Here is a 27664-nt window from a genome sequence, read left to right as displayed (position 1 = left end):
GCGGCTGCAGGCACGGTGGTGGAGAGGGTGGGCTCTCCTCGTCTCCTCTGGTGGGAGTGGGGGCATGGAGGAGAGCCTGGCGGGGGGGGGGGGGGGGCGTGACAGGTCAGGTGAGGAGGGAGCCTGGGGAGCAGAGCCGTCCCGGAGCGCCCGGAGATGTCACAGAGGGTTCCACCCCGGCTCAGCCCATTCAGGCCGGCAAGTTTGAGTTTGCAGAGCTTTTCCATAAAAGGCAGAACAGCTGTTCAGCTAAAGGAAACCCAACATTTTATTATTGCTGTAAATGTCAAGACTCCCCTGGAGAACGTTGAGGCCGCTGCGGAATGTGTCGCAGAGCGGAGCCCGTCGTCACTGGGTAGAGGCTGGAGACGGAAGGTAAAACTGTGGCTGGGATCGTGGTCCCCGAGCCGCGAAGGGCGGGAGGGTGCATCCTTGGTGCCAGGCGGGGGGGGGGGGGGGGGCGCGGAGGCGCAGTGGGGGAAGGTCCCTGGCTTCGAGGGGCTGCCCGCGTTAAAGGGAGTTTGGGCATTTACTGTGACGTCAATCGAGAAGTCGCCATGAGAAACCAGCGGTCGGATTTTGCTGAGGTCGGTGCTCGTGGTGGAGCCACAGCCGTTTTCACATCCCTGCCTTCTGTGCCTGGCAGCCAGGTGCGTGATTCTTGCACTTGGAGGTGAGGGACTGAGCGTCTCTGAGCGCAGAGCTGGGGAGCCGAGCTCACTTACAGTTTTGGCGGCTGCACAGATTTCTCCTCGATCCCTGTCATTTTAGCCAGATCTGCGCTTTTTCGTGCATTTCCTCTTACAGGGGAAATAGAACTTTCCTGCCTGGGGGGGTGGAGAGAGGCTTCCACATTGCCCCGAACACTCCTCCTCCCCCCCCACCCAGCCTCAGTGCCTTTGAAGTTTCATGCTTTATCATAACATTCAAGGGAATTCTGTAGTTCCTCTGTTAAAGTTCTTTTTTTTTTAATTAATTAAGAAAAAATTTTTTAATGTTTATTTTTGAGAGAGGCGGTGTGAGCGGGGGAGGGGCAGAGAGAGAGAGCGAGACACAGAATCCGAAGCAGACTTCAGGCTCCTGGCTGTCAGCACAGAGCCCGACGCGGGGCTCGAACTTCTGTGATCATGACCTGAGCCGACGTCAGATGCTCAACCGACTGAACCACGCAGGCGCCCTAAATGATGGTTTGAAGTTAAGTAGCTAGGATTATATCTAAGTAATAACGTGCAAGACTGTATGGAAAAGTGATACGGTTTGTTAGAAGGACACTAAAGGAGGCGTGGGGGTAGGAAGACAATATCTGGGAGATGTCACTTCCCACCGCGTCGATCTGTGGACTCAGGGCTCCGTTCTTCCTTTCCTATCCCGGTGCACACATGTAGGCTCCTGGCGCGCGAGGAAGAGGGGTAGTGACGGGGTGCGGCACTCCGGTGCCAGTGGTAGCAGGGCCTGGGGCTCCTGGCGTCCGAGAGGCGAGGCGGGGTGCGGCGAGCGGTGGCGGGCGGCAGAGACTGGGGGCAGTTGGGAAGTCGGTTACGTTGAGCGAAATGAGTAAATAGGTTGCCACTCACAGACGCCAGGTTTCCACTTTGGAGAAGATACTGACACACCCAGAAAGGGGGGAAAGATCAGAAACAGCCCCAGGGCATTGGGTGACATTGCAGGGGGCACCCGCACACTCACGGATTGGTACCGCGTGTCGGACACGTGGAAGGAGATTCAGAAATGGCTTTGGGCGCACGCGTGTATGAACGCGTATGCGTGTTCGTGCGGACGATTCTCCGTGTTGGCGGCAGTCGTGGTCTGCAGGGTCCCCGCGCACGCTGGGTTCGCGAATACGGAACCGTCGTTCCTGGGGCGCACGGTTGGGTTCCCGTGAACCCAACATCTTCCTCTGCCGATGAGCACGTGATGTTTCCCATGTGCTTTTGTTTAAAGACACCTTATTTAGTATGTGCGGGTGGTGCGTTAGTGCTGAACGCGCGGCCAGCAGTGGGTGAGTCGTGCCTGGAGGAAGCCCGTCAAACGCGTGTTTTGTCTCCCAGGCACGCCGCGGCCTTCTTGCACGGAGGTGCGCTAGACGGCACTCAAGCACTAGGCCTGGGGGCCGTTTTTAACGGCGACATCCCCCGACAAAATGCACAGAAACGTGAACAGCGTGGCACTAAGTAGTAGATCATGAAAAGGGCACTTGTGTGCAATGTGGGAGAGGAAACAAGAGGGCAGGGCGGGTGCTTGAGCCTGTGCACGTGCGTGTGTGTCTGCGGGCGATCCCAGAGGCTCCCCCAGTGACCTGGCGGTTGTGAGTACAATTAGGCGAGTGGGCAAGCTCAGAGATGGGATGTGTGGGTAAAAAGGGTGCCCCCCCCCCATGTTTTTCTACCTCTGTCTCTGTCTCGCCCCGGAGGCGGTGACTTTCAGGTGGCAGTGAGCACACCCAATGCCCAGGTCTGGGCTTCAAAAAAAAATTTTTTTTTAATGTTTGTTTATATTCGAGAGAGGGAGAGAGTAAGAGAGCATGAGCAGGGGAGGGGCAGAGAGAGGGAGAGTCAGAGGATCTGAAGCGGGCTCTGTGCGGACGCAGTGAGCCCAACATGGGGCCCGAACCCGCAAACCGTGAGATCATGACCTGTGCCGAAGTCGGACGCTCAACCGACTGAACCCCCCAGGAGCCCCTGGGTCTGGGCTTCTGTCCCACTGTCCCCGGAGAGGAACCAGGGCTCCTCAGAGGAGATGCCAGCTCCAGGGCTGAGGCAGGGGAAAGGGCACCTATGCCCGGAGCGTGTCATTGGGCCAGAAGGTAAAGAAATCCTCAGCGGGTAATGGGGACGTGCCAAGAGGATGCAAGAGCCAGTGTGAAGGGACTCTCACTATCCCAGTCCAGGGAGGTATGGACATCAGAGTAAATGGGAATATTGGATCTTAACCCATTTAAGGATAGGAATAAATGAGTCTACACTGGATGAAATAAACAAATAGCATATCGTGGACATGCTCTGATGACTGCCCAACATCTAAAAACAAAATCCCATGGGGCGCCTGGGTGGCGCAGTCGGTTGGGCGTCCGACTTCAGCCAGGTCACGATCTCGCGGTCCGTGAGTTCGAGCCCCGCGTCAGGCTCTGGGCTGATGGCTCAGAGCCTGGAGCCTGTTTCCGATTCTGTGTCTCCCTCTCTCTCTGACCCTCCCCCGTTCATGCTCTGTCTCTCTCTGTCCCAAAAATAAATAAACGTTGAAAAAAAAAATTTAAAAACAAAATCCTGGGGGCGCCCGGGTGGCTCAGTCGGTCAAATATCTGACTTCAGCTCAGGTCATGATCTCACGGTTCATGAGTTCGAGGTCCGTGTCGGGCTCTGTGCTGACAGCTCAGAGCCTGGAGCCTGCTTTGGATTCTGTGTCTCCCTCTCTCTCTGCCCCTCCCCTGCTCATTCTCTCTCTCTCTCTGCCCCTTTCCTACTTACTCGCTCTCTCTCAAAAACAAATAAACGTTAAAAGATTTAAAAACAAAATCCTGAACGAAGGCTGTAATTGGAGTTCTAAGTCATTCTTTGCAGTAGCTTATAATATTCTATGCCGCCCCACCATCCGGTTTCATTTTTCCTATTGTAAATAGCAGTGTTAAAATACACATCACGTAAAGTTGACCATCGTAACCATTACACAGCGTCCAGTCCAGCGGCATGAAGCGCATTCGTGCTGCCGTGTGGCCGTCGCCTCCACCCACCGCCCGCTGTCGTTTCCCGCGCTCCCGAAGCCGGGCTTCCGCCGCCACAAGCCGTAGTGCGAGCAGCGCCGTTTGCATCTCTCTGTGCCGCCGGCCAAGCCGTGACGGTTTTGCTTTCTCGTGCCGTGAAAAGCTGAAGCTTCCATAAAAAGGTCCCCGCAGAGACAACTTGGGAAGCCGGTTGTAAAATGTGTGAGGGGATGGGGAGGGGAGAGTCAGGAGGGGTCTGCTCGGTGCTGCTGCAGGGCTGGACAGGCGGACAGGAGACCAGCAGAGGGAAGGTGGAGGTGGACCCGGGAGCACCGGACGAGTGGCACAGGTGGGAGAGGTGGTGGCGCGCCTGCCCCTGGGGACGGGTGTGCGAGAGGGTAGCATCGAAACCCTTTTGGACGAACTGCCAGCAGGCACCCGGGGCCATTAGGTGTTGGGTAAGTGGCTTGTAAGCCGTCGGGAGTAAAATTAACTTAGTCACAGAGGCATCTCGGTGTCGAGCCTAGACGTGCTCAGCATTCCCTAATCATCCTTCAAGGCTCCGGTCTCCCTTCCTCCAGGAAGCCTGCCAGGTCCAGCTGACGGCTCAGTCTCCTTCAGGCTCCAGGCACCCCCTGACCGTGGCCCTCACCTGCCGTTTCTTCCCGCGTAGGTTAACTGTGCGTGCGCAGTGTGTGTCCTGCCCCGTCGGTTTCTGGGCTCCTCGAATGCGGGCCCGTGTAGTCTTCCTTCCCCGTGGGGCTGGCGTGGGACAAAGGGTCGCTCCCGGCTGACGGATCCACAGCTTTGTGTCCAGGCCTTGCCTGCTCCGCGATGAGCAGTGTAACGCTTGGTGAGTATCAATAGGGCGTGTACTGAAAGCGTTGCTCGCTCGGTGGACGAGCGGCGGATTGGGTTACCTTGAGTTGCTTGTGTTTAGCGTCACCATGTGAACAGCATAAAATACAGGGTGTTGCCACGGAAGCCCGGACATCTGCTATGAATTCTGTGTGTAAATAGTGGATGTGCTTACACGGGGTAACGGGGGGATGGTTGGTGCTGGGGTTTCAGGCTCCTGCTGCGGTGGGGACTGGAAATTGATCACGGGCCCTGGCACCCGAGGCCGGAGGGAGAAGGAGCCGGCCTTCGTCCCACACCGGCCGAGCGTGCCGGGAACATCAGACCACCTGCTTCCAGGCCCCTGGCACCACAGACGCGCGGAGAGAACGCAGGACTCTGTGAGGGGTCCTCAGGGTCATGCCAAGAAGGGGCCGTGGAAACCCAGGGTCACGGAAAGGGTACTCTGTGCCTGGTTAAGCCAACTGGGAAACCAGGACCAAGGAAGAAAGTCATGGGGGATTCAGTCTGCTTGGGGCGCCCTAGTAGCTTTCAATAAAGAGCAGATCTCATTTCCTGCCTCTAAAGTTTTGCCCCAAATCTCCCGGTGACAGGCCAGGCCCCCCCCCCCCCCGCCCCGCATCCGAGTCCGTGAATATTCTTCTGGAACAGACCTGGCTCGGTGCTGGCCCGCCCGGCTGCTGTCGTGCTGCTCCGGGCCTGAGCCTTCGTATGCATCGCCCTGGCCAAGCCTCACGGCCTCACAGGTACAGTGATCACCCCCATCCCAGACCAGACGTCGCAGTCCGAGAGGGTCACGTCTGAGCGGCGGGAGGGCCGACGGGTCCGTGGTCCTGAAAAACGCGTTTGCACAGATAACTTTGTAGCAACCTAAATGGAACTTGGGGTGGAAACATAAAGAGTGATTTTTCCCGGAGACCCACCAGGGTCAGCTTTGCCTTGTCCAGTCTGCTGTTCCCCCCCCCCACCAGTGCGTTCCCGCATCCGCGGATCTCGTACGAACCGGGGCTTACAGGGAGGTGGCGTGTGGGTGCTTTCACTTAACACGGCGTCTGACACATTCTCTGATGTTACCGCAACCATTTTCCCGTGATGTGCGTGGATGTGACTGTGCTGACAGAACAGTCTGGTTACCTCTGACTCGGGAGGCATTTTGTTTATTTTTTATTACAAGTAAGGCTGCAGCAAAGCAAATACTGTGACCAAGACCTTTTTCCTTCCTCTGGGTGTTCCTTGGGATGAATTCCTATAAGGGTGATCCCCGGGGAGAGGGCTTAGATGTTTTTATGTCCTTAATACCCCTTACCACAGTGTTTTCTGGAAGGGTTGTCCCGGCATCCGCGGCCACCAGGTGACAGTCTGTTTTTCGTGGCGATGCCTGTGGGTTCTGGAGCTGGGAGGTGGCCAGGCCAGTGGCTCCTGCTCTCAGCCTGTCCGCCCTCCTCTCCTCTTCCCTCTTACGTTGCACTTTCTTCCTGTGATTCCTTCTTCTCACTGCCCAGAACCTCAGGCCACAAGTCAACGGATCGTCCCTGAGTTGAGTGACCTGGGGCAGGTTGATTGCCTTTCCCAGAGCTACAGTCGACTCACCTGGGGGGCAGGCAACTGAGACCCCTGACTCGCAGGGGGCTGTAGGATCAGAGGGTCTTGGACACATAGTTAGGCTGCCTGGCGGGAAGGAGCAAGCACATAGAACCAACGTATGCTCCTCCCGCATGCTTCACCCCAGGACCTTTGCACTGGCTCCTCCCTCGGCTGGTGGTGCCTCCCTTCTGGCCCTCCCTCACCCCCTCGGGTCTTTGCCCAGTTGTTACTTTCTCAGGGGGACTGCCTTGACCATTTCATGTGAAATGACAGCCCTCCCCCCAAACCCTTTATCCTGCTCTGTTTTTCCAAACCATAGCATTGCTGTTTCAAGGCACTAACTTTGCCTTTTCTGTTGTATGTAGTGTTTCTTGTCTGTTTCCCCCACTGTAACATAGGACATGAGGCGTGGGTTTCTGCGTGTCCCAGATGGAGCTCCACGGCGCTCTGCCATAGCTCTCTGGGCCAGCTCTGTCCTAGGCTCGGTGCAGTGCACTCTCCCTCTTCACTGCTGTCCTGAGACCTTCCCCACTTTTGTGCTCCACCTGGCCCTGCCCCCACCAGCATCACCATGGCAGGCTGGCTTCTGTCTGTCCTGCCCCCTAGCGTCTCTCCACCTGGGGGAGCGGAGGGGGCCCCCCCGGGAGGCCCTGTCTCCTGGTGGGGGGTCCAGTTGGCCGGGGTCCCCCAGGCCCTGAGCAGGCCACCGGGAGAGCGGGTGCTGCCTTCTCTTAGCTGTGGAAGTCCCCCTCTCTGTGGGTTCCCAGGGGACTGGAGAGTGAGGTGGGTGCCTCTGGGGACTTAGGGGTTGAGTGTGCCATGCTTTCTAAACAGTCTAGAAGCAGGAGTGGCTCCTCCTGGAAAGGGCCTGCCCGCTGGGGCCGCGCCTGCCCGGGCTGCACCCACGTTTGCCTGCCGCCCACCCACCCCTGGCTTCCCAGGGTGGCTCCCCTCCCCAAGAGTCTCACTTTGGGGAAAGCACAAAAAATTGAAAAACACCCCCCCCCCCCCCCCATCTGTGGCCTTTGAAGGATACACCTGAACTGCCCAGAGTGTAAACCGTGGTGAAAATGTGGTCTTTCCAGTTTGGGGAGAAAGAACAGACAGCTAGGATTTTTTGTGTCTGGGGCAGCTTCCAAGAGCTCCCTTCCTCCCTCTCCCCTCCCGGCTCAGCACCCCATCCCACTCAGAGACCTCTGTTGGGGGGTAGGGTGTTCTGGGTTCCTGGCTAACACTTGGGCTAGCGACTTGCCCCCTCCCCACCCCGCCCCGCACCCCACACCCTGCACCCCGCACCTGTCCTCTCCGACTTCCCCTTGATTACCTGTGGCAACAGGGAGCTCACTCCCTCCTGAGACAGATCCTGATGTATAGTAAGAGAAGTCAGCTGCTTCTCCCTGCGTGCCTCAGCAAGGTCCTCCCTGGCGGGGGACGTCATGGGGCTTGGTGACAGCACTGTGTGTGTGCCTCTGTGTGTCTGTGGGGAGAGGATCAGCTTATCAGGGAACATCGTGACCCTCAGAAGGTTAAGAACCATAGTGTGGAATCTTGACTGCGCGTGCTTGGGCAGGTCACGCCTTTGCTGGACGAGTGGGGACGAGCCAGGGGACCTGCCGCCGGGGACTTCAGGAGCCTGGGCACCTTGAACCTTGCGGGCGGAATGGGTTTGCTGGTAATCCTTGCTCTGGGTGGCCGGGAGCGTCACGATGGTGACGAATGGGAATGTGCTGCGGGCACGCCCATCACCCTGGGCGTGCCGTGGGGTGTCTTTGTTTGCTGTGGCTTTGCCCGCTGCTGCCCCTGTGTCCTCCAGATCCCACATGTGGCCCTGTTCCCAGGGAGGGCCCCCCGGCCTCTGGTGGTCATGGGTTCTTCCTCCTCTGGAGGTTCTGGACCCTCCCTAGCCCCGGCCACCATCCTCCCCCTTCTCCCACTGGCTGGCACCTGACCATTGCATGGCACCCAGCTGCTGGCCAGGCCTGTGGCCGTGGGCATCCCTCCTCCACTCTCCAGAGCCTCTAGCTGGGGGTGGGGCCCTACACCCTTCTGGACAGCCCCTCCCTTTCCTCCACACCTCTTACGGGGCAGAGGTAACTCACCTTCTTGAAGGTGGGTGCTGGAGGCTGGGTGGGGCGGGGGAAATGTTTTACACAGCAGCTGCTGGGCACTGCTCTTACCCAGGCTAGCGGGCCCTCCTGGAGTGCAGGGTCCGCTGGGACCCTCGGCACGTTGGGAAAGATTCCTGTAAGAAGCTGGGAGAACAGGGAAGGTTCCATTTTTTAATTCCTAGAAACTTCCTGTTGAAGTAACTATTCACCGAGAAGTAATACGATACGGGTTCCAGAGTGCGGGGGCTGCTCAACCTGGCCGCGCAGGTGTTTCTCGAAGTCTCATCTTCCCCTTCCGTAAGATGGGCGCAATGTCACCCCCAGCCCAGGCCCACGCACGGGGTCCCCGGGGTCCAGAGGAGCCCGCACAGCTCTGTGTGCGAATCGCAAAGAGCTGTCAGCCCGTGAGGACCAATGCTCTGTACTCTCTGTTTATACCTGCCTGGGGCAGAGATTTGGGGACAGATGTCCTTTGTGGCCATCTCTTCCTTGCGAGAGGTCAGGATGCCCAGCTCGATGTGGCTCATCACCCCCCGTTTGATCTTTGTAGCCTTCCTTCCTGCCTCAGAGCTGTAGACTGACGGGGCAGGGGCAGTGGGGAGCCCCACGGGGGGTCCTGACCTTGAGCCCTCCGGTGTCCCCGCGCGGCCTGCGGAGGCCGTGGCCTGGGTTTGAGCGGGGCGCTCGCTCTGGCAGCCTGACCTCAGTCCCAGCGGCACAGGGAGCTGGCGGAGGGGTTTGAGCTGAGGGGTGGCATTCCGGACTGGGACACCGAGGCCACCGTCCTAGGAAGGGGCCTGAGCGCGGACAGCGGGTCCTGGAATCGCACGGGAATCCTCAGGCTCTCCCGGCCAGGACTGGTGCCCTCACATCCCCTTCCCTTGCCGTCACGGTGACTTCTCTGCGGCCCCTAGAGGCCCAGTGCGGCCGCGGCATCCCTGTGGGAGGCGACGGGCGTGGCAGAGAGAGTCACCGTGGCCTGGGGGAGCTGGCTGGCCGCCCTCTGTGATTTCAGTAACAGCGGTGCCGTTACTGGGGGAGCTTCGCGATGGCCCGGCCTGGGCCTGCCTGGGCACCTTCCTGCCAGTGCTTCGGGGAGCAGAGGGAAGGAGCAGGGGGCCTGGGGCGCGGCCGGGCACGCGGTCGGTGCCCACAGCCCCCCCCCCGTCCCGGGCCGTGCGGCTCCTGGCTTGGGCAGCGGTCCTCACGGTTTGCCTCCACCCCCCACAGCCTCACCGCTCCTGCTGTTTGCCAACCGCCGGGACGTACGGCTGGTGGATGCCGGCGGGGTCAAGCTGGAGTCCACCGTCGTGGTCAGCGGCCTGGAGGACGCGGCCGCCGTGGATTTCCAGTTCTCCAAGGGAGCCGTGTACTGGACGGACGTGAGCGAGGAGGCCATCAAGCAGATCTACCTGAACCAGACGGGGGCCGCCGTGCAGAACGTGGTCATCTCTGGCCTGGTGTCGCCTGACGGCCTGGCCTGCGACTGGGTCGGCAAGAAGCTGTACTGGACGGACTCCGAGACCAATCGCATCGAGGTAGCCAACCTCAACGGGACGTCCCGGAAGGTTCTCTTCTGGCAGGACCTCGACCAGCCGCGGGCCATCGCCTTGGACCCCGCTCACGGGTAAACCCAGCTGCCTTCCTCCTTGGCGGGGCTCAGGGGGTCGCGGTTTCCCTCTTGAGTTCCCTTGAGCCCGAGCAGCTCTTGCAGAGGAAACCCGGCCCTCTTAAAAGGAGTTCGCCTCTCAGAGCTTGTCGAGAATTGTTTCCCCTCGATGTTCCGGGGTTGGGTTTCTGTTTTAAACCTGCCACGTCTGAGGCTCTGGGAGCGCTTGGCCGTGGATCTGAGTCACTGGGCCTCTCTGTCGGGTGCGCGGTGGCACCCGAGAAGGTGCAGGCGACCCAGCAGGTGGAATCTGCCGTTTACGCCTTTCGGGCAGCGTCGGCGAAGATGGTGTCACAGAGGTGAAGGCCCTCGTCCGGAAGGGGAGCTGGCCGGGGGGTTGCTTCCCTGGCCTCTCGGAAGCCGTCTGCTCTCCTCTGCTCCCTGGCTGGCCGGGCTCACTGTGCCCCGCGAAGGCTCAGGGCCCAGCGGTGAGATCCAGGTGGGGTTGTGTGACTGGCAGCGAAGCTGGGAACGTCCTGGGATTTGGAGGCTGTGCCGGAGAGGGCGTGGGGAGGCGGCTGAGTGTCGCCGGCCGGCCCGGCCAGGCTCATGCTAGACTTCCCTGAGCGGGCGCTGCTCGCTCCGTCAGCCCTACCCCCGAGCCCCCTCCTCCCCCACGCCCTTACCCGGGCGGTGGGTGCCTGCCTGGAGGCAGCGGCCGAACCACCGTCGGTTCGCTGTCGGAGACGGACGGCTCCCTGACATCTGGAGCAGGAGGACAGGACGAGCCCCTGGGTTCTGGTCACCTAATGCCACCAACTTGCTCTTGTCCCCACCCGTGCCCTCTCTGCCCTGCGGGTGACCCTGGCCGCGCTGTGGCTGGTGTGTGGGTGGCGCGGGGAACAGGCTGGGCGAGGGGGTGCTGTGGTGGCCAAGTAAACCGCATGTCCGGGGTGCTCAGCGTGTTGACTTAGAACCCACTGGTTCCCATGTCAACCGTGTGCGCGTGCGCCAGGGGTGGGATGGGCTGGGATTCACGGCCCCAAAGGTCGTGATAATCAGACTCACTGGAGTCAGGCCAGACCAGCCTGGGGCCTCGCCCCACCAGAGGAGCACCCCAGCCTCAGCGTCCTGGGGGACCGAGCCTGACAGTGGCGTCTCTGAGGCCCCTTCTGCCACCCCCACCGCAAGCAGGCTGAGCTGTCCGGGGCCATGCTGACCTCCCAGGATGCTCCCCATTCAAACCTCTCCTCTCCTGCGGTGTGGCTCCGCGACTCCCGGAGTTGCCGACCACCTTTTAGGAGGTGGCAGCTGGCATGGCTGAGTCTCCCTGGCCGGGAGGGGACATTGTCAGTGATGGGAGAGGCTGAGGGCTGCCGCCCTGAGGCCCTTTTGCACTGAGGGGAGAAGGCCGTAGATAGATAGGATGTCTGAGAAGAATATGAGCCCCAGAAGAGAATAATGCAGGGCCCAAAGACAAAGAGGGTGAGGCAAGTGGCTTCCTGTAGGTCAGGAGCCTAGGAGTGTCTGTGAGCAACATTTGAGCAGAGAGATGAGAGATGAGAGAGAGCAGATGAGAGAGAGAGCCATGTGGCCACGCAGGGGACGGATATTGTGGGTAGAGTGGCCAGTGCAAAGGCCCTGGGGTAGGAGGAGGCCCGGCCTGTTGGAGGGGCTGTAGTGGGGTGGGGGGCGGGGAGAGGGGAGGACATCGAGTGGGTGAGGGGCAGGCCCTATTTCGAGTGGAGGAGTCGCTGGGTCTGGCCCGTGCGTTAAGGGGTCTCTCCGGCGGTTGGAGCCAGAGTGGACTTTCAGGGTGGGGGCAGGGGGCTCATTGGCGGCTGTCACTGTCACCTGGTCGTAGCGGGTGGCGCCTTGGATCAGAAAGCTGGCGGGCTGTGGGTGAGAAGCCACCAGAGTTGGGATCTGTTTGGAAGGCAGAACCATGTGGGGTTTGCTGTTACTTTGCATGTAGCTTAGAGAGAAAGACGAGAGGCAAGGGTTCTGTGCTGCTGCTCTTTGTCTCAGTGTCCCCAGCTGTGCAGGGTTGCGACCATGTCACATGTCATGCAGAAAACACCACGAACAGTTAGTGGCTTTGGTATGTGTTGTTGTTACGCTAAAAATGCCCCTCCCCCCACCCCCACCCCAAACGTAGCCTCCGTGTCGGGGCACAGAAGTCTCTCTTCTTCCTCGTGACCTGTCACCACCTTGGTTGAGAGGTGCTTGTGCTCAGTTAGGAGGTACTTGGTGCCTAGTTGGGAGGTGCTTAGTGAAGAGGTGCTTGGTGCCTGGTTGGGAGGCGCTTGATTGGAGGTGCTGGGTGCTTGGTGGGGAGGTGCTCTCTTGGGAGGTGCTTGGTGCTTGATCGGGAGATGCTTGGTGGGGAGGTGCTCAGTTGGGAGGTGCTTGTGCCTGGTTGGGGGGTGCTCGGTGCTCGGTGGGGAGCAGTCTGCTCCATGCTCCCGTCAGGCTGGCCTTGCCTGTACCATCCCCGGGAGCCGGTCAGTCTCTGGCTCTGGCTTTTTCCCATTAAAGGATTAAAATCCCGTCTGAGGTTGCCTCTGAATTCTCTCCCACACCCTGCTCCTGGGGCGACGTTGACCTTGGGTTTGACGCCCTGGGAAGGACTTCTGGGGCCCTGGCCTTCTCCCCCATGCTTCTTTCCCCTGTGGCTAAGGTTTGAGATGCCCGTTCTGTCCCCTGAGGCGACCTGCTGCCCAGGACGAGAGGACTCCAGGCCGGCAGCTCGATGCCCACAGTGACATAAGTCACAAGTTGGGGCTGAGTCCTGGGGACGGGACTGCCGTCCTGAGAGCTGGGACAACAGGTCTTGTGCTGCGTCCCGGCCACGAGCACAAGGTTGCAGGATCCGCTTTCCCCTTCCGCGCTCCGTCAGAGCCTCTGTCGTTTCCTCGTGCCCTCCGGTGACATGGTCTCCCACTGGGCTTCTTCCTTGGATGAGGGGGTACCCACCCGGACCTCCTCATCAGGAAGGAAGGTTCTCAGCCCGTCTCTGTGCACGTGACCAAGAGCTCCGCTGCCAGGAGCGCCCGTGGTCCTGACGCTGAGCCTAGCAATGCTTCGGCGGCACCGGTGGCAAAGCGCGAGCATCCAGGCGGGGCAGACGGAGGACCCCGGCGTCCCCAGGGCCAAGGTCAGGCTCTGGGGAGGACCTTCTGGCTCGGAGCACCTGGCGTGGGGGCCGCACCAGCCCCGGCCTGCTCGGCCCGCGAGGGGCCCGCAGCGGCTCCCGGGTCTCAAGTTAAAGCCGGGCTAAAACCCAACCCCTTCTTTAACATGCAAAATGGTCCTGCCCTAAAGTAACGCACAACCGCGACCCACGACCGCCCCACGACCGCGGCCAGCCTCTGCGCAGAGACCAGGCGCTCTGCTTTCCTTCGGAAGTTGATTTTCCCCCGTGGAATTTGGCCGGGCCTGTGGCCGTGTTCAGGGATCCTGCCAAAGCACACCCACGCCAACTGGTCTCGGCTGACAGAGGGGCTCGCAAATTCCCCATTTAAGGAAAGCAGCGGGCCTCTGTGATGAGACCCGGGGGAAGGAATTTGAATTATGCTCCTCGAGGAGGTCCTGAGGAGCCTCTCTCGCTGGCTGCCGTGGAGCATTCGGGAAGGGCATGAGTGGATTGCCCTGAGATTTATTCTCCCGATACCTTCTCTGCGGGTGGCGCAAAGGCTGGGCCCTCTCCAGGCTGCTGGGGGCGGGAAGACACCGGGAGGGAAGGCGTCTACACCAGGCTGGCGGGAGCCTTTGCCGAGCTGACCGACAGCACCTGCAGGCCTTGGGCTGCCAGAAGTTCACCACCACCCGGGCCTGCTGGCACAGGGGTGAGTCATATGATGGCCAGGCCCTGGCCTCACTCAGAGAGCTATGCGGCGCTCCCAAGCCACTGGCATGTGACGTGGGGCTCCTTTTGGAGCCTCGGTTTTCCCATCTGTCTAGTGGGAGTGGTAATTCCTGCTTGCCCTGCGTCAGCCGCGTCTCCAGGTGCAGAGGAGAGAGCGCAAGGGAGGCTTTGGGGAGAGGTGTTCCGTGTGAAGGGTGCTCTCTTTTCCTCTCCGTCCCTGCCGGGGCTGGAGGGCAGCAGAGCTCGGTGACAGCGGCCGGGTGTGGTTGGCCCCTGCAAGCTCACCGTCAGTGACCCCGGCCCAGCTCCTCCAGCAGGTGGGCGTGGCACCAGCTCGGATACGACACCCCTCTGGCAAGACCGCTCGGCCTCACAAATGGGGGTGGCCCCCCAGGCACCTGCACCTGCTGTGGCCGCAGGGCTGCCCCTGGCACACAGGCAGCAGCGGGCACGCTAAGGGTTCGTGGAAAGGGGACCAGATCCGGCCTGTGAAGGAGCAGAGCCAAGGGCAGTGGGGGACTTACCTGGTCAAGGAGAAGCAGCTGGAAGGCAAGAGAGAGTCTGTGGGCCTGGGACGGGGCGCGGCCTCTCCCCACCTGGATCTGCGCTCCCCGCGGGCCCTCGCACAGACGGCACGGGCGGGGGGACCCAGGAGCTCCCTGCCTCCCTGGGTCCGGCTTTCAGGCTCACCCCCATCGGCCCCGCGTGGGCAAGCTGCTGGCCTTTAAAGCAGTCACAGAGACCGAGGGTTATGGGATTTGCTGAGAGGCCAGGATGCACCTGCCCGCACCCACCCCAGCGGGAGGGCAGCGGGGAGGCCGCACCACCCGGAGAGCGTCATGGGCCACCTCCGGGAGCGGGGCTTCTCAGAGTGAAAGTGGACCCTGCCCTCCTGGCTGCAGAGACGCGCCGGGCAGGCCACATAAAACAGGTGTCCCATCCCCGGGTCCCGTGGCTCATCCGCGTCTGACCGGAACGCGGAGGTCACGTGTCCTCCGGGCTGGTGTGGTTCCCGTCCGCTGTCGCTAAGAGCTGTGCACGCTGGGTGGTCGCCCCGCCTGGACAACCGGACGCATTCTCTGGGTACTGGGGGGGGGGTGTGAACGTGTCACCCCAGTGTCCCCGCATAAGAAGCTTTAATTGGGGTCGTTTCTCGTGGATGTGAGGCACCTGCCCCTTACTGTAAACTGGGGGGCGGGCAGAAGCAGTCCAGGTCACACCCCCCGCACCCCCCCCCCCCCCCGCCAGGGAACACTGCTGTTGTAATGTCCGTGCACACCCCCACGTGGGGTTTTTTTTTAATAGACCTTTTTTTTTAAGCGGTTTTAGGTTCACAGAAAAATTAAGGGAAGGTACAGAGATTGTCTATGTGCTCGTATACAGTCTGGTTTTGACAAAGATTGTTTTTTTCATTTTTTAATGGTTATTTAATTTTGAGCAGAGGGAGAGAAAGAGAGAGGGAGAGCGCGTGCATAAGTGGGGGAGGGGCAGAGAGAGGGAGACACAGAATCCGAAGCAGGTTCCAGGCTCCGAGCTGCCAGTACGGAGCCTGATGCAGGGCTCGAACTCATGAACCGTAAGATCATGACCTGAGCCGAAGTCGGATGCTCAACTGACTGAGCCCCCCCCCCAGGCGCCCCAAGATTTGAGATCATCTTATGGTGGGAATCCCACGGTGTGTAGGCTTTTCAGGTTGGCTGTTTTCACTTATTAATACACTTTGACGTTTCCTCCCTGACTTTTCATGGCTTCATGGCTAACTTTTTAAAACTGTTAAATAACATTCCATCTTATGTGTTTTAATTGGCTTTAGAAGTTCAATTACAGGGGCCCTTGGGTGGCTCAGTCGGTTGGGTGTCTGACTTCCGTTCAGGTCATGATCTTGCGGTTCGTGAGTTCAAGCCCCGCATCGGGCTTGTTGCTGTCGGCACAGAGCTGGCTTCAGATCCTCTGTCCCCTTCTCTCTCTGCCCCTCCCCTGCTTGTGCTCTCTCAAAAATAAATAAAACCTTAAAAAAAAAGTTCATTTACAGCATTTTTGTAGTGGCAAACAATCAGGAACAACTGAAACATCTGATGTGAAGTCTTGTAAATAATTTATAGTACTCTATCATCAAGAGAGTAAGGGGGGGAGGGGGTGCCTGGGTGGCTCACTCAGTTAAGCGTCCGACTTCAGCTCAGGTCATGATCTCACAATTCATGAGTTCGAGCCCCGCATCGGGCTCTGCGCTGACAGCTTAGAGCCTGGAGCCTGCTTCAAATTCTGTCTCTCTCTCTCTCTCTCTCTCTCTCTCTCTCTCTCCTCTCTCTGCTCCTCCCCTGCTCATGCTCTGTCTCTCTCTCTCTCAGAAATAAAAACGAAAAAAAAAAAAGACAAGAAGGAAGAATTTTGTTAGTTAAAGGAGAGGATACCCAGAATATATTGCTGTCTAAGAACGAGTTGGGAACCCAGTATATTTTGATTACCCAACTCTGTTTAAAGATTAACCTATTACTAACTTTCTAGAAAACAAGTTGGAAGCAATAATATCCCAGGCCCTAAGCACTGGTTATGTCAAATGGGTGAGATTTTAGGACAAATTTGGCCTCTGTTTATGCGTCTGCGGTCGCATCGACAGGAAACAGAGACCGAAAAGGCAGGTCTGTGCTAGCCTTCTCTGCTCGTGCTTGCCTCCTCCTCAGGTACATGTACTGGACAGACTGGGGAGAGACACCTCGAATTGAGCGGGCAGGCATGGATGGGAGCACGCGGAAGATCATCGTGGACTCGGACATTTACTGGCCCAACGGGCTGACCATCGACCTCGAGGAGCAGAAGCTCTACTGGGCCGACGCCAAGCTCAGCTTCATCCACCGCGCCAACCTGGACGGTTCCTTCCGGTGAGTGCCCGCCCGGTGGTGGGTCCCCACCTTCCCCGCGGCCCCCCAGTCACCGCCAGGGCCTCGGCCGGTCCGGGCCGGGTGCTGGCCAGTGACCCTTCTTAACTCAGACCCGTGGTCTCGTCTCTGAAACCCTGGGGCCTGAGGCGTTCGGGACTGTTGAGAACCTCACGCAGTAACAGAGCACACAGCACACCCGTGGGGGGTCCGGGGTTGGGGGGCACCTGCCATCTCCCATGTGACTATGTTCACAACACGACACAGGATGCTCCTTCTCAGTAGGGTTGAAAGGCTATAACCAAGCCCACAGCCACACGCGGGTCTTGCCACAAAATGGGTAGCAAAGCTCTTGCCGTGGTCAGAGTTTTTTGGATTTCAGAATCACAGAGAAGGGATCGTGGCCCTGACCGCCTCAGGGTCCGACAGGGTTGTAAAGAGTTCGCCGTGCCCCCTTCCTCCCCGCCCCAAGTATGCATCCTGGGGTTTTCGTGTCCACCGCATTCCCTGGCCTCACCAGAGGGCCTTACGCATAACCGTTTCTCTGTAAAATGGGTTAAGTGAGTGAAATATCAAGGATGTTTTACATGTCAGGTAATTGCTTTGAGAGCTTTCGGCCCCCTACCTCATTACGCTTCAGATGTAGGAACGGTGAAGGGCACTTTATTTACCGCCCAGACTGCCTTGCCAGCTCTGTGCCGAGTCTTGGGGATCCTCCTGGGAGGAGAGCCCTGTTCCTGCACGGTGGGACTCCCGAACCAGGAGGGGAGTACGTGGGTGCCGGTGCCGTGGGCTGCAGTCACATGGCTTAGGGAAGACTGTGCACACACAGGCAGGTAACAGCTCCCGCAGATTTGAGGATATCGGCAGGTTTGCCTCATTTTATTCAGGCGCGTGTATTAGTTATCTATTCCTGTGTAACAAAATACCCCCGAACTGGGCCACCTGAATCAGCAAACGGGATTTTTTGGGGGTGGGGAGGGGGATCAGGAATTAGGAGTGGCTTAGCTGGGTGGTTCTGGCTCAGAGTGTGTCCTGAGGTTATAGTCAAGCTCCTGGCTGGGACTACAATCATCTGAAGGTGCGACTGAGGTCAGAGGCTCACTCTGATGGCTGTTGGCAGGAGGCCTCATTTCTCCCCTGACCTCTGCTGACTATGCCCAGCTGGTTTAGAACGCTCTTTCCCATTGTTTCTGGGATCACAGACTGGCCTGGGGCCTGGCTTGAGACTTGGAGAGTGTGGCAGCCTAGGGAGCTGTGGTCCTTGGGGAGCTGAGTGATGATGGTCGTTGTGAAGGGAGAGTTAGAGGCTGGAAACGCTGCTGGCTGGGGTGCCTGGTTGAAGGATTATGACAGGAGACAGCAAGGATAGTGGTGGCATTTAAACCATGATAATGGTGGTGGTGATGATGATGATGATGATGATGATGGTGGTGATGATGGTGATCGTGGTGGTGGTGATGATGATGGAGGTGATGATGATGATGGAGGTGATGGTGGTGATGATGGAGGTGATGATGGTGGTGGTGATGGAGGTGATGATGGTGATGATGATGGAAGTGATGATGGAGGTGATGGTGGTGATGATGGTGATGATGATGGAAGTGATGATGGTGATGATGGAGGTGATGATGGTGGTGGTGGTGGTGGTGGTGGTGGTGAAGGTGATGATGGTGGTGGTGGTGGTGATGATGATAGAGGTGATGATGGTGATGATGGAAGTGATGATGGAGGTGATGGTGATGATGATGGAGGTGATGATGGTGGTGATGGTGATGATGATGAAGGTGATGATGGTGGTGATGATGGAAGTGATGATGGTGATGATGATGGAAGTGATGATGGAGGTGATGATGGTGATGATGGAGGTGATGATGGTGATGATGGTGATGATGATGGTGATGATGGTGATGATGATGGAAGTGGTGATGGAGGTGATGGTGGTGATAGTGGTGATGATGATGGAGGTGGTGATGGTGATGATGGTGGTGGTGGTGATGATGATAGAGGTGATGATGGTGATGATGATGGAAGTGATGATGGAGGTGATGGTGATGATGATGGCGGTGATGATGGTGGTGATGATGATAGAGGTGATGGTGGTGATGGTGGTGATGATGATGGAGGTGGTGATGATGGTGGTGATGGTTGTGATGATGGTGATGGTGGTGGTGATAGTGATGGTTATGATGGTGTTGGTAGTGATGATAATGGTGATGATGGTGGTGATGGTGATGATGGTGGTTATAGTGATGATGATGATGTTGGTGATGGTGATGATGGTGGTGGTGATGCTGATGATGGTGGTGATGTGGTGACGGGGTGATGGTGGCTAACCCTTCCATAGCACTTGCTGTTTGCCAGGATATTTATCAGTTCGTTACCTGCTCACACCAACCCTATGAAGTGTTTGCAGGTGTAATCCCCTATTATGATGTTGCACAGAGAGGTCTGTGAACTCACCCAAGGCCACACAGCTAGTCAGAGTCGAGAGAAGCCAGGCACTGTGACTCCAGGACTTACTCAGCCCTCCTCCTGCCTCACTGCCAGATTCTTCCAGCTCTGCAGGTGGCTGACACTCTATGAATGTGTCTAGGGCTGTCCCAGTAGGAGCATAATCTGCTGGTAAAGAGGGTAAGTGCTGGAGCCAGACGGACCTGCGTGGTCCCCTCTCAGCTGCGACCATGCCTGGGTCGCCTCACTGCTCAGAGTCTCAGGGCCTCGCATGTGAATGGGGGTAGTGATTGTACTTTCTAGAGGTGTCCATGGGGCCCGATACCATGGTGCACGTCAACTCATTGCACGGCGCCTGGACACCGTAAGCACTCAATAGCGGCTGGTGTGCTCAGGGAGTTCGTGGATCCAGCAGGGGGTAGGGTGCTCACGGCTGGAACTCCACTTGGAGAGGGGCGTCCTGAGAGGAGGGGCCAGGGTGGGTGAGGTGAGCTGAGGCCTGGCACCAGCTTCCTGTGGTGCCTTCAGCTGAGGCAGGGAGGAGGGACAGCCTGAGAAACGACACCTCTGGCTTTTCTGATCAAAAAATGACACGGGGCGCCCGGGTGGCTCAGTCGGTTAAGCATCTGACTCCTGACTCGGCCCCAGGTCACGATCTCACGGTGATGAGATCGAGGCCCACGTGGGGCGCCACACGGAGCCTGCTTGGGATTCTCGCTCTCTCCCCCTCCCTCACCCTTGCGCTCACTCGCTCTCTCAAAACAAATAAACGTTACTTTAAAAAATGACAACATCACGAAGGGCAGTTTGGTGGTGCCTCAGAATGCGAACGTCGAGTGACCGTACGATCTCGCGATTCCTCGCGATTCCACTCCTGGGCATCTCCCCGAGAGCGTTGAAAATCGGTGCAGGAACAAAGACGTGCACGCGAATGTCCGTAGCAGTGGTGCGAACCATAGCCCAAAGGTGCGAACAGCCCAGATGTGCGGCCACAGGTGGATAGACAAACAGAGTGTGACCCATCCACACGCGGAATGCCGTCCAGACATGAGGAGCAGTGACGCACTAGCATGTGTGCAACACGGAGGGACCGTGCAAACCTGATGCTAAAGGAAACAAAGCGAGTCACACAAGGCCACGCGTGGCATGATTTCATTTATGTGAAATGTCCAGGCTGCGCAAATCCTCGGAGACAGAAAGCAGACTGGTGGCCGCCGGGGGCCCCCGTGGAGGGGACGTGAGGGGGAACCGCTGAGGGGGCCCGGGGTTCTCCAGAGGAGCAGCGGGAATCTAGGGAAGTAGCTGGGGGCTGTGGTTGCGTAAGTAACATCGTGACTGTGTGCTGCATAGCACTGAACTGTTCACTCAGCAGACTGGTTACTTTTGTGTTACGTGAATGTCGCCTCAATAAGTCTATTTAAAAAGTGACATCGGGGGCGCCTGCGTGGCTCAGTCGGTTGGGCGGCCGACTTCAGCTCAGGTCATGATCTCGCGGTCCGTGAGGGCTGTGAGTTTGAGCCCCGCGTCGGGCTCTGTGCTGACAGCTCAGAGCCTGGAGCCTGTTTCAGATTCTGTGTCTCCCTCTCTCTGCCCCTCCCCTGTTCATGCTCTGTCTCTCTCTGTCTCAAAAATAAATAAATGTTATAAAAAAAAATTAAAAAAAAAAGTGACATCAAGGGGGGCAGGGGCACCTGGGTGGCTCAGTCGGTTGAGCATTCGACTCTCGATTTTGGCTCAGGTCACGATCTTGCAGTTCGTGGGTTCAAGCCCCGCGTTGGGCTCAGTGCTGACAGCATGGAGCCTGCTTGGGATTCTCTGTCTCCCTCTTTCTCTGCCCCTCCCCTGTGTGTGCTTCTCTCTCTCTCTCTCTCTCTCTCTCTCTCTCTCTCAAAAATAAATAAACATTAAAGGAGTGACATCAAGAAAACAAAACAGAGGCATCGTTGGGTCAGATTAGGGACGGTCATGGGCATGTGGCTTTCAGTTGCTCAGTAAAACCTTGTCAATGTTTCTCTGAGGTGCGGTGCCAGGGGCTCGCATGTGGTGGTGACCTGCCCCCTGCAGCCCTCCACGCCACCAGGGAGCCTATAGTCGAGGGAAAGTCATGAAACCAGATAAATACACACGCCACCAGGTGTAAAGTTAGAAATCCATAATATCATTAAAAACGTGTTCTCGTTTGCTGGGCTTTATAAATACATAGAAGAAAGATGTTTTGTTTTGTTTTTTCCTTTTAAAAATTTTTTTTAATGTTTATCTTTGAGGCGGTGGGGAGGGAGGGAATGAGGGGAGGGGCAGAGAGAGGGGGGGACAGAGGATCCAAAGCAGGCTCAGCGCTGACAGCAGCGAGCCCGACACGGGGCTCGAACTCATGAACCGCGAGACCATAACCTGAGCCGAAGTTGGACACTTAACCACCTGAGCCACCCAGGCGCCCCGTTGTTTCGGTATCAAGTTCTGTTTACTGTGATAATATAAATTATTGGCGTTACAGGCACGTTTGGCGCAGTTTGTGCTAAGTTGTTCAAACATCAGGGCGAGGCAGGCGTGTTGTTCCCGGCTCGCGGTCATCAGCGGTGGCTTCCTCCTTGCCGCTTCTTCTTTCCCTGCGGGCCACTTTGCCACCAGCCACTTTTCTAGAAACAGTTGGGAAGGGCTGGGGGGCCGCGTCACCGTCAAGGGTGGCGAGAGGCTGGAACTGCCCCGCGGTCGTCCTGTGTGACGTGAGTGGGTCCGCGGTGGCCGTGGGAGGGTTTCCAAGCGGGGGGCGTGCAGGACCACGGGGAGTCTGCTCACAGCTCCCACCCGTGCCTCCTGCACCCGCAGGCAGAAGGTGGTGGAGGGCAGCCTGACGCACCCCTTTGCCCTGACGCTCTCCGGGGACACTCTGTACTGGACGGACTGGCAGACGCGCTCCATCCACGCCTGTAACAAGAAGACGGGAGAGAAGAGGAAGGAGATCCTTCGAGCTCTCTATTCGCCCATGGATATTCAAGTGCTTAGCCCAGAGCGGCAGCCTTACTGTAAGTCGGGGGCCGGGTGGGGGGCGGCTGGCGTCTTCCCTCCGCAGGAGCCCCGAGTCTGGGGGCACCTGCATCAGAGCAGTGGAGGAGAAGGAGAGGTGTGGTGGAGGGGAGGGACGTGTATGCAGGGTGCAAGGGCCAGCTGGGGCGCAACCCGGAGGGCCCTCTGCAGAGCGGGTATGGGGGCTGCTTCAGGGGGGCCCCGTGCCCCCTCCCCCCGTCCTCTTCAGAGGTGACAGAGGGCCTCCCGAGCAAGGTTGCTTTGTTGTCGGGGCCTGACAGAAGGTAAGTAGTTACTGGTGATCAATCTGCTGTGAGTTGAGGCTCCCGGCTTGGGGTCTCCATAGGGTGGCGGCGGGGGTCCTCGATGGCGGAAAGCTTGACGCCCACAGGCTCAGGGCTCCTGGGACGGGCAGCTAGCAAGGTCACGGCCCTGGGCTCACGTCCTCCCTCGGGGACCGGGGTGCTGTGGAAGGTTCCAGCTTTGAACTTAACTGTGGGGGTGCAAGGGTGGCAGCTGTCAGCACCCCAGGGAAGGTGGGGCTCTCTAGGATGGTCTCCTGGTGAGAACATCACGGTCCTTACCGCATCCACAGCGGGGGCAGCCCCCTGTGCGTGAGGCAGCGTTAGGGAGAAGAGGAGGACCCCCCTGCGAATCTGCTCCAGTCGTTTGCGGGGGTGGGGGGCTAATACTCCACATGTCACAGTACCGCGCCCCTGCCTGCCCTGGGCAGAGTGAAATGCCGGAAGGATTTGTTCAGTTGCGTCTTGGTCACGGATGGGCTTGGGACAATGAGAAGGGTTGTTATCAGCACCGAGAGTGTCCAGGTGTGGCCACCAAACATTCGTGCAGATCCCGTGGGCTCCAAGCACATCACAAAGACAGGCCTCTGCTCCAGGAGCCCCCAGTCCCTACTGCACGGGCAGGTCCTGAGATCCCGGCCGAGGGTGGCCTTCCCAGAGGAGGTGCCATCCGAGGGGCCCCGAGGAACATGAGGGTTCTGTATTGTAGAAGGCTGGGAAGAGGAGCAAGGCAGGGAGGATGCCCCCATGGAGTGGCGTGGGTGGGTGGGTGGGGTCGAGGGCTGTGTTCTGGAACCTTCTCTCACCCCGCCCTGTCTTCCCCAGTCCACACGCGGTGTGCGGAGGACAATGGCGGCTGCTCTCACCTGTGCCTGCTGTCCCCGAGGGAGCCTTTCTACACGTGCGCCTGCCCCACTGGCGTCCAGCTTCAGGACAACGGCAGGACGTGCAAGGCAGGTGAGACGGGGGGGGGGGGGGGGGTGCTGGCTGGGGTGGGGGGAGCTGGCCTGGCGGGGCGTGGGGGGGGGGCTGGCGGTCTCCTTCCCCCGGCGAAGGTTTCACGTGTTCGGAGCTCCGCAGCCGGGGGCACCTGGGCGGCCCAGCGGCTGGGATGCAGGGTTAGATCTGGGCTCGGCTGCCCGGCGGGCACGTTACCGGGCTCGGGACTCAGGTCTGGTCTGTCCGGTGACCTCGCGGTCGGCTGCCAGAAAGCCGTGATTGTAGCCGAGATGCTCGCTGTCACGACTTGCCGAGCAAACACTGTGTGTGTTGTAAAAAGGACGGTCGTGTAGGGGAACACACTGTGAATCAGGAGACGCCCCGCGATCTGCGCCCAACAGACGTCTCCTTTCCTGCCTTCCCGGCTCTCCCAAGCACGCGCTGCCGGTGTGGGGCTGCGGGCCTCCCCGCTGGCTTCGTCTCCTGCTTTTCTGCTTTTTCCACAAGCATTTTCCACACTGATAGGGAATTTCTGATGCATTTTCATCCTTACGTCCCATTTCCATGGGATCTTCGTGCCCCAATAACCACCCTCCCCACGGAAATTCGGGTTGCAGACACTTGCTCAGTGGAAAAAATTGGGGGTGCGTGAAGTTCAGTTGACTTCCCTCCCCCCACACAAGTGTTTCTCGGTGCTCCCCCCGCCCTTCATTTGCCGCACGTGCTGCTTCAGGGTCTCCTACAATGACCGTCTTCTAATGATGTGTCACCCCTCCCTCCTTGGAGCACCGTCCGAGGCTCCTTATTTCTGGCTGTCACGTTCACAGTGTGCTTTTCTGGGAATAAGGTGTGTCCAGGGTGCAGCCTGTCCCTGGGGGTGTCTAGGGCCCAGCACAGCCGGGTGGCAGTGGAGTGGCCAGCGAGAGGCCGGTGAGAGACGTCAGGAAGCAGGCCGCCCCTGGGCCAGTGGCACTTGGGGGGAAGGAAAGGGAGACTGGGGGCTTCCCTGGGGACCTGCGACCAGAGCCGAGGGAGTGTTACCACTCCTTTGGGCCCGGGTTTAAAACAAAAAGTTCATCCCGGCAAACAGGGAGTCCGCGTGCCTGCGTGTGCTGCGTGCAGAGAACAGAACGGTAAATGTGAACCCCCCCCCCCCCCCCGCTCCAGTCCCCTGTTCTTCCTACAGGGAATGTCCCTCTGAGTTGTGGAGGGGTCGACAGGAACCAAGCAGGCACGTGAATGAAGAATGCGAGTTCAGATTTGGATCAGAGTAACACAGGACACAAAGGAAGGACTGAGACGCAGAATAACATACTGAGGGCGGGGGTGGGGGGGTGGGCTGGAGGCCCGGATGGAAGGTCAGGGAAGGTCCTTCCCAGGAGACAGGCTGAGACTTGAGAATGAACAAGGAAGAGGCACGAGGAACAGCATGTGCGGCAGCCCTGAGGCAAGAGCTAGGTGGCGTCGGGACTGACCTCACAGGCATTTGATCTGGGCGGTCACACAGAGCCCCCGGCTTCCAAAGAGCCCCGTGCTTGGTTTAATGCTCCATTGTCGCTGACTTGAAATGCTGGATAATTCTGGGGCAGGGGCTCCCTGTGTTCAGCCTGCAGCGGCCCTGCGTGTTACGTAGCCCGTCCTGCTTTGTGTGTAGAGAAGCTGAAGGGAAACCTGGAGACGCCCCGTGTCTCAGTGTATCTTTCTCTCCCGTTCTGCCACGAGTGTCTGCATTCCCCCTGACGCTGTTGCAGGGGCATCGGCAGTTAGAGGAGGGGCGTGTGTTTCTATAACATGAGTTGTGCCCGAAAAATACTTGTCCGGTGAACCATCTTCCCCGCTGTTGGGCATTTCTGTTTTTTTTTGTGTCTTTGCTGTTTTCGAGTCGTGCCGCCGTGAGAGAGCCAGCCTGGCGCCTGGCCCCGGGGTGAGGGCGATGTGAATCTGGTGCTGTTGCTGTTGATCGGTGATCCCCGTCCAAGCGCTGTGCCGAATGGGGAGGTGACCACCTGTTCTGGGAGAAGGACAGGCGTGGCTGCCGTCGCTGCCCGCATCTCTGCCCAGCCTGGAGCCAGGTTGCGTGAGGACCTTTGGGGAAGGAGCGGGAAAGCGGTGGGGGGAGGGGGGAGGGTGGACCCAACCCCCCAAAAGGTACATCATGCAACAGTGTGCGCCCTGGTGGGGAGCTGACGCAGGGGCCCCGTGAGGCGGGAGGTCCACGCGTCAGAGTTCCAGGACTGGAGTCTGGGGTCACAAGGCCAGAGTCCTGGCCCGGTGCAGGTGCACAGCTGGGGAAGCCTGCAATTCCACGAAGGACTTGCCCAAGCTACCCGGGGGCACAAAGGGTGTTGGTCATCGGGGGTGGACAGCGCCTGGGGACTTGTCGCTCTGCTGCTCTTCTTCATCTGTGAGATGCGGGGGCGGTCACAGACCACCCCTTAGCCGGGGAAGCTGGGGAGGACGCAGTGTTGTATCAATAGGTATCACAGGTGCTGTGCTGGGCCCCTGGTACGTCGTGAGTGCACAGTATATGGCAGCCACGTCCATCGTCACGCTGGGCCGGAGGGAGAAGGGCAGGGCCTCTGGAAGCCTGGGTTTGCCTCCATCGTCCCAGGGCCCTCCCACCCCTGGGGGAGGGCTGATTTTTTTTCCAGGCAGAGGAACGGGGACTTTCTGGTTCTCAGCATTCCAGTAGCCGGAGCCTCTGAGCTCTGGGACCACTGCCTGGGGTCAAGCCCTTTGAGGGCATTTCGGTTCCTTTTGCAAACATCTGCGGGAGGCAGGGGGCAGAAGAGGGGAGATGCCCTGGGGTAAGAGGGCTTCCTGGAGGAGGCTGCGCAAGGGTGGGGGGTCCTGGAAACTCCCACGATCTCCTGTGGGGTGGATCCGGAGGATTAGCAGCAAGGGCTGTCCCGGTTGGAAGTCGTGTGGCAGGGGGCTGAGCCACGTCTCCTGGCCTCCTTCAGGAAGAGTGGCCTGCTTGCAGGTTACCCGCCCCCCGGGATGGATTCAGTTGCTCGGGGTCACCTTCCCTGGTCTTGTAAGAGCTGTTTCTGCCTCCCAGCCGTGAAAGACACTTTCACAAATGACTCAGTGGGAGGATGCCAAGCGTGCGGACGAAAAACGCTTTTGTCGAGGAGCCGGTGTGGGTGGCCGGGGGTGTCTCGCACAGGGCAGCCTGGGGCCACTCTTACACCGAGGCTGCACCTTTCCTTTGGCTCCGGCTGCCCCGTAGGGGACGTCACAGGTCAGGGAGGCTCGCAGGCGACACGGACAGCATGGGCTGGGAGTCTGGCTTTTGCACGAGGATGTGACCCTCGGGTTCCGCCTTTTTATGAGCGTGGTTCCCACCCCACGTGCTTCTCGCTCACAGACTGGCTGGTTCTGGGGGCTGCACGGGGCCTTCTGCAGCCCCCCGCCCTGGACCCACTCGAAGCGGAAGTGGGAAGCCGTTGGCGGTGGGAACCTGGAAACAGTTTCCTAAACATTTTAGTTTCAGGCGAGAAGACCTCCAGGAGCTTCTCAGAACATTTCAAGGGTTTGCCACCAAGATGGCCTTCTGGAAACTTGGGGTGGAAGGGTGGAGGGTATCTGTCCGTGTTTCTCAATCCAGAGGGATCCGGGCATGCGTGAGGAACGGATTCTGTCGTTGAGGGGCGTTCCTTGTGCTTGGGCGACAGACACAGGGAGTCCGAGACGGGGCCGTGGGCGAGGATCACGAGGGCTTCAGATTTAGAACGCGCCCCCTCCGCTGGCAAGCTGGGTTTTGGGGTGCAGACCTGCCCTCCAGGTGTTGCTTCCTGCCACAGAACATCACGTTAAAGGAAACCGTGTGATTAGAAGCCTGTGATCCTGTCACCTGAGTACCCTGGCTGTTTTCCTTTTCTCGCGAGGCCTTCCAGGCTGCCCACGCCCCCTGGCGCATGTAGTGTTGCCTCCTGGGGGGCCGTGAACTACACGTGGAATGTGGATTTTGACTGCTGATGATGTGCAGGGTACTGGTTGTGAAAATGGCCTGGAGATGGTCGCTGGAAACACAAGCGTAACGTGGAGACAGCGAAACACTAAACCCTGCAGGATGTCACCGCTGACAGTGGAGCCCAGAGGTCCCGGCGGGCGCAAACCCGGTGCAGGGCACCTTCCTGGCTGGATCAGAGCAGCACCCACGGAGGCTTCTGAGGCCAGGGTGACCAGGGGGGAGGATGCGATTCAGGGGCTGGCGAAGGAGGCCCCGGGGCCACTTGTGGATCTCCTCTTGGCCCCGGACTCCGCGAGGTCCAGCATCCCAGGGGGTGAATACTGAGGCCACAGCTGAGGGCTGTGCCTTTGGTCTGTAGTTGAGAGTCTG

General features: G+C 58.9%; 1 protein-coding gene and 1 long non-coding RNA gene across 3 annotated transcripts in view; one reads left to right on the top strand and one right to left on the bottom strand.

Annotated features, from left to right (window-relative positions):
* The window catches only part of LRP5 (LDL receptor related protein 5), a 103738-nt gene that overhangs the window by 19807 nt on the left and 56267 nt on the right, over nucleotides 1-27664 (top strand). Inside the window, exons 2-5 of one of the 2 annotated variants that reach the window (XM_053202821.1) lie at nucleotides 9478-9874; nucleotides 16406-16603; nucleotides 21881-22077; nucleotides 23206-23337. In XM_053202821.1, the coding sequence (XP_053058796.1) occupies nucleotides 9478-9874; nucleotides 16406-16603; nucleotides 21881-22077; nucleotides 23206-23337 (924 nt within the window). The remainder of the gene's footprint in view (nucleotides 1-9477; nucleotides 9875-16405; nucleotides 16604-21880; nucleotides 22078-23205; nucleotides 23338-27664) is intronic. The other variant, XM_053202822.1, reaches the window with a different exon arrangement.
* LOC128311729 (uncharacterized) lies at nucleotides 5396-9467 on the bottom strand. The gene is made up of 3 exons (XR_008290232.1): nucleotides 8239-9467; nucleotides 7464-7616; nucleotides 5396-5801 (listed from the first exon to the last, which is right to left on the bottom strand). It is a non-coding gene; the product is annotated as an uncharacterized LOC128311729 (long non-coding RNA).

Source organism: Acinonyx jubatus, chromosome D1 (genome assembly GCF_027475565.1).
Source record: "Acinonyx jubatus isolate Ajub_Pintada_27869175 chromosome D1, VMU_Ajub_asm_v1.0, whole genome shotgun sequence".
Classification (NCBI taxonomy): domain Eukaryota; kingdom Metazoa; phylum Chordata; class Mammalia; order Carnivora; family Felidae; genus Acinonyx; species Acinonyx jubatus.
Note: the sequence above shows the minus strand (reverse complement) of the source record. Positions and strands in the feature narration are given on the sequence as shown.